The 6568-nt window shown below is 35.2% G+C and overlaps 1 protein-coding gene across 1 annotated transcript in view; it reads left to right on the top strand.

The window, feature by feature from the left end:
* Nucleotides 1-6049, top strand: part of LOC123766085 (zinc finger protein 271) — a 98354-nt gene extending 92305 nt beyond the window's left edge. The window contains exon 2 of the mRNA XM_045754929.2: nucleotides 2652-6049. Within this exon, the coding sequence (XP_045610885.1) occupies nucleotides 3090-4568 (1479 nt within the window). The 5' untranslated portion in view covers nucleotides 2652-3089 and the 3' untranslated portion in view covers nucleotides 4569-6049. The remainder of the gene's footprint in view (nucleotides 1-2651) is intronic.
* The last annotated feature ends 519 nt before the right edge of the window (nucleotides 6050-6568 follow it).

The raw sequence follows: 6568 nt of genomic DNA on the forward strand, positions 1-6568 counted from the left end.
TGTTGTTCCTTTCCCACTCCTTCTGGATGGCTGGTAGGCTTCCAATGAATGATGTTTTCCGTTCATGCGTCATGTTATCTAGAAGGTTTTTTAGGATATTCCAAGCTGGCAGGTCATTTTTACACACCCAGAGCAAGTGGCCAGCTCTCAGTGCCGTAGTGTTACTCACTCCTGTACAAGCTGAATGGAATCTAGTCTTACAGATATAACATTCAATTCCCGTTACCTTCGTCTTTAAGAAGTTGTTACAGTGGCCACAAATTTGTTTATTTACTCCCATATTGCCTTGTTTTGTTGTATATATCTATATATTTATAATATTATATGTATATTGTATATTTGTAACAATATATATGTATATATATATGTTTAATATTATAATATTATATGTATATCGTATATTTGTAATATTATGTGTGTTATTTTGTTCAAACTTTATGGCAGGTACTTAGCGTAGGTAGCGAGGCTGGTCCCCCGGTCAGTACAGGTGACCTCTTGTGGCCCAGGTTGATGTCACCAGTTTCCAGTTACCCAATTTATAACCACTGATGCCGCCTCTTGCCACTATTCTATATTTCTAGTATTCTATATTTATAATATTCACTTCCAACTTATATGTTGTTGTGATACCCGTTCCACATCACTGTTCCACGAATCACCGTTCACTATTTTTTTTTTTTTTTTTTTTCTAATACACGCATGTACACAAAGCCTCGTTCACTGGCTCACACGTGGTCTCCCGTTTATTCTCTATTTAACACAAAGTTCTATTGTTAATGACTATTTTCAATTTTCCAGCGGGTCACTATGCACTTTGTTATGTCTGTAATCAGTAATCCACGGCAGTAGTCCAACGAATCCCTGTTAATGTCACGATTTTAATTTTAACGGTACGTCTACCCCCTCCCTCGACCTCCCTCGACTCCTCCCTGTCATCTCTAATTTTTTAATAAAGTGATACTGTACTATATATGAATCGTTTTCTTGGTTCAGTGATGATGCCTCCGATACAAGTAGCATAGATGAACAGTGTGTTAGCGACTTCCATAGTGGTGTTTATGCCAGTGGTGGTGGTGTCACTACAAGGGTGACACGGGTGAATTTGCGAGGTAGGATTGTGATAATTTTGTACCACACAAATCACAATTTGATGATTCTGATGCTGGTCTTGCACCCGCTTTTCCATATACAGATGAAGATATGAGTGATACCAGGACAGATATGAGATACCAGGATAGAATTTTGTAATTGATCTTTTCCTAGATCTTTTCAAGATAACCTTACACATTGAACTTTTCCTAGATCTTTTCATGACTACTGTACACTTCTCAAGCTTGGCTACATACCACCTACAGGAACTAAAGGCAAGGGTGTACGTGAGTGCATTGTTTGCAAGCACACATAATGAAAAACCAGGAAGCAAAAATCTTTGTGTATCATGTGCATCGAGTGCAAAGTCACGCTCTGTCTCATGGACTGCTGCTTTGAATATCACTCACTTCTGCAGTACTGAGTGTGTAATACAATGTGTAAATAGTGTGTGAAATTGTACATATTGTAAATATATTGAATATTGAACAAGTAATATTGCAACAATAAATATTATTTGTGGACACATTATTGACACTTGTATCACAGTTCCTTGGAACATTATGAACGTTCTACTGTATACAAATTGTAAAGGACACAAATGTGCATCAGATATGATATAAAAAACAATTAGAAATTTAAAATGAATTGAACAAATAAATGAAAATATATTTGTGTCAATTCTCGAATCTTGAATCGCCTGTGTGACCGCCTCTCGGAGCTTCACTCACGAGCGCACCGACTGTAATGACATCACATCACATCTTCTCCACGTCACCATAGCCAAAGTTGTTTTTTATATTTTTTTGCATATACCTGTTCAGGGAAGGGATTTTAACAAATGACAAAGAAAAAATTGGGGGTACACTTTATTTTCAGTGCACCACCAAAATGTCACAATAAACGGGTGCAGCACGGAGGTTAAAGTTCCAGTTATTCAGATTTAATGGAAGTCAATGACCTCACAAGCACACACCACACAACGTGTGTGTGTGGAGTCTCTGACCACACTGTCATCCTGGAGTGCAGGGAAGATCCTTTCACAAAAATGCCTGTGAAAACTTTACATATTCAGAATCATCCACATATACGATAAAGAGTACTGGGGAGATAGAACACCATGAGCGTAGCTATTATCCTGGAACTACACAGGTAATTACATTTACTAATACTTACACTCAAACACAAATGAAACATTAAAATTATCACACTAAAAACAAAATAGTATTTTAACTAAGAGAAACATTTACAGCAGTAATAAGAATAAAAGCTAGACTTTATATACCATTCATTACATTACATCTTAAGCTAGAATAATACAATATTTATTTACTAAGTAAGAAATCTCTTGATATTCCTAATAAACATTAACATAAATGTATAATAATAGATTACAATTAATAACATTCTAACCTGTTGCAGTATTGTTTTAAGACGTTTATAATAGTAAATAAAGTAAATGTTATAAAGTATGGTGTTCATTTGTAATTTTACAGGTTTATAGTAATATGATGACAAATCTTGATATACTCTGAGATGTGTTTGTCTTGGATTTTCCACAGATCTCTGGGAGTGTTTCATTTAGACATTGTACACTACATCATGTAGCCTTGGCACTCTTGTACTCTGGCAAGACATCACTAGTGCCCCACTGCTGGATACCATCTACTTGTAAAATACATTACGGTTCATACAAAACAATTATCAGTGTATATAGTGCTTAAACTTTAAAAATAGGTATTCAAGTATTATCTGTGTCTGTGTTCAGAATAAGAAACTATTGGTGTAATCTATATTTATGTTAAAATATATTTATACATATATATATTTTTATAACATGAAAATGTCTTCAGGAATTACTGCAATTCATTCTTTTACTTTTTGTTTCTCAAAAAAAGGTCTTCTTTAATTAAAAGTTCATTCAAATGACAAATAATGCTTAAATTCAGACTTTTATAACTTCTTCACTGAAACTTAGTGACCTAGTCCAGTTACCCATAATGAAAGTTGTTATTGGAAAGGAACCGTATCAGTGTCCCGAGTGTCCAGAATGCTTCTCAGATGAGTCTACTTTAATGAGACATATGGCAGTTCATACAGGAAAGAAAACTTACCGGTGCTTAGAGTGTCTAAAAGACTTTGCAAGAAAATCTTCCCTTACCAATCATATGAAAATTCATGCAGCAGAGAACCAGCAGTGTCCTATATGTCAAAAAATTATTACAAAGAGATGTAATCTTTTAACGCACATGAGAGTTCATAGTGGAGAAAAACCATATCAGTGCTCAGAATGTTCAAAGAATTTTTCAGCAAAATCCTATCTGGATAAGCACATGAGAGTTCATTCAGGGGAAAAACCATTCCAATGTTCAGAGTGTTTCAAAGGTTTTACAAATTATGCTAATGTGTTAACTCATATGAGAATTCATACTGGTGAGAAACCATATCAGTGCTCAGAATGCCATAAATCATTTTCACAGAAGGGTAATCTAGTAAAGCATAAAAGTATTCATACAGGACTAAAACCATATTTATGCTCAGTGTGTAAAAAAGGATTTACAGTCAAATCAGTTCTATTGCAACACATGAGAGTTCATACAGGAGAAAAACCATATCAGTGTACAGAGTGTCTCAAAGAATTTTCAGAAAGGTCTGTTCTTTTGAAACATATGAGAGTTCATACAGGGGAAAAACCGTATTCATGTTTAGAGTGTTTAAAATGCTTTTCACAAAAATCTACTTTAGATAACCATGTTAAAGTTCATACAGGAGAAAAACCACATTCATGTTCAGTTTGTCAAAAGGGCTTCTCCAAAAAGAGTTCTCTAGCTTCTCATATGAGAGTTCACACAGGAGAGAAACCATACAAATGTTCAATTTGTACAAGATACTTCTCAGAGAAATCTTCTTTAATAAAACATAAGAGGCTTCATTCTGGAGAGAAGCCATATCAATGTTCAGTGTGTCTAAAAATGTTTTCAGAGACATCTGGTCTCTCTAAACATATGAAAGTTCATACGGGAGAGAAACCATTCAAGTGTTCAGAGTGTCTAAAGAGCTTTTCAGGAAAATCTAATTTAATAAAACATATGAGAGTTCATACAGGAGAGAAACCCTTTCAGTGTTCAGTGTGTGCTAAAGAATTTTCTGAAAAATCTGCACTATTGAAACATGTACGAACTCATACAGGAGAGAAACCCTACAAATGTACAGTGTGTATTAAAGAATTTTCACTTCAATCTAGTTTAGTAATACACATGAGAACTCATACAGGCGATAAACCATATAAGTGTTCAATGTGTCCCAAAGCATTTCCAGACAAATCTGCTCTATCCAAACATATGAGAGTACATACAGGAGAAAAATTATATCAGTGTTCAGAGTGTCTTAGAGCCTTCTCAAAAAAATCCACTCTATTACGACATAAGAGAGTTAATTCAGGACAGAATTCACATCAGTGTTCTGAAATTATTATGTAATTAGGTATTCCCAATAGGGATACCTTATTCATTTTGTGACAATTAATATTTGTTTATAAATGAGTTTCCCTGATTTGCAATGATTGGGATCTAGAGCCATTATGGGTCATTGATAATTTATGATTATCAATGTATCCTCCCCGTATTCTGGTCGGGGAGGATTTACTGGGCGCAAATGCCTAACTGTAGACTCTGTTTAACTCAACAGTAAAATGGGTACTGTACTTGGTTGTAAAAACGATTCTTCGTGGGGGTCGTATTCCAAGGAACATAGGAGTAAGGACTTGCCCGAAATGCTACGAGTACTAGTGGCTGTACAAGAATGTAAAAACTCTTGTATATATAAACGAGATATCACACCATACTTTACAGTTCAATATGATACGACTGAACTCGCACTGTGTACATTGCAGTGCTGTGTAGCATGTTATATACTATCATTATAAATTCAGACTGCACTCAAAATACAAACAAGTGCACTTTATACTCTGTACAGTATACATGAAATTCACTTTGTAAAATACTGTTCAGTTAATATAATAAAATCATTTAAACGTATACTTACAAAGAAAAAAGATGCACCCCTTTTGCCAGTTCCAGATGAATTTTGAAATTGTTAGTAGTATTACATGGAGTGTGAAATGAAGGCTTATTGAAAGGTAGGAAATGGATAGCTGTTTTAAGTAGGAGCCCCCTATTTGAGTATTGTAGTGATTTATGGTTGTGAAGGCCTTCTCTGTATTTCATATGGTGTACTCCTTCTGCCGAGATTTGTGTAATGGTTGACCTTGCCAATGAGTCTTCTTCCTCTGCATGCTAGCTGTTCTACACCTGATACCACAATTCCCACTTACTCTTAAAAACTTGTATAGAACACTGACTCTGCACCAGCCCAGGAACATCCCTGTATGAAATGCTCTGACATCTCCCTGATCACCTTGTAGAACCTCTTTCACTGCCACTTTTGTGGTGGCTTCATTCCACATATCACCAAGTGTGATGATTACTTTAAAACAACTAGTGAGAAACTGCTTAAAATATTAAAGGTCTTGTGTTTCCATTGTCAACAAAGAAAGAGCACAAAGTCCTCATCAATGTTGTCTTTGTTACATAAAGTCAGACAAACATGGATACATTTTTTTACAATCTATTTAGACCAACGAACATGGATAAATACTTTAATTAAGACCACTGGGATGAGGCTGTTAGAGAGGAGTTAAAATTGGCATGGAATTCATACAATACATAGGCACCAATGTCATTTTCCAATCCAACATTTTAGCACATGAAGTATTGAAATGCAGTCTGAAAATCAGGTAGACCACCTTGCTACAATTTAACATAATAGTAATGCTTCAGTTATAATCTCATAATATATGAGATTAAACTCTTGCATAGGAATGATCATCATTTTTCACATTACTTCGGTTGGAGATAGCCCTAAAGGATTGTCATGACTATAAAGATATTTTAGAATGCTAGAGGCATTTCATTATCCTGATTGGCAAGTATACCATTCTTCATAATAAATATTTTTAAATATTTTCAATATTTTACAAATTATTTTGACTAGTCAAACCCTTCTTTCTTTGTGATAGCTGTTTATAAATTACTTTGAAGTCCTTATTATTCCCTTGACTCTAATATCTATTAGGGTCATTGGAATATACAGTACTGTATATACATATCTAAGTGTATACCAGTTGATCCTCCATAATACTGATGCTGAAACAGGTAACCTGGACAACTGTTAACACATCCCAGCCATTTGCTCAACTGTTCATAGGCCTCCTACATACACAATGATGGCTGATATTCACCTTCTCATCTCCCAACATCTCTCATCTCTCATTGTCTGAAGCTTGTGTTCTTAATTGGAGGTTGTGGTGGAGCCTAGAGTATGTAGAGTGAGATAATAGTAGTTTGGTGTATAGCAGTCCACTAGTGCCACATCACTCTTCCCCCTCTAGCACTCCTCTTGGGTCTTACTCCCCATCCTT

Source organism: Procambarus clarkii, chromosome 9, assembly GCF_040958095.1.
Source record: "Procambarus clarkii isolate CNS0578487 chromosome 9, FALCON_Pclarkii_2.0, whole genome shotgun sequence".
Taxonomy (NCBI): Eukaryota; Metazoa; Arthropoda; class Malacostraca; order Decapoda; family Cambaridae; genus Procambarus; species Procambarus clarkii.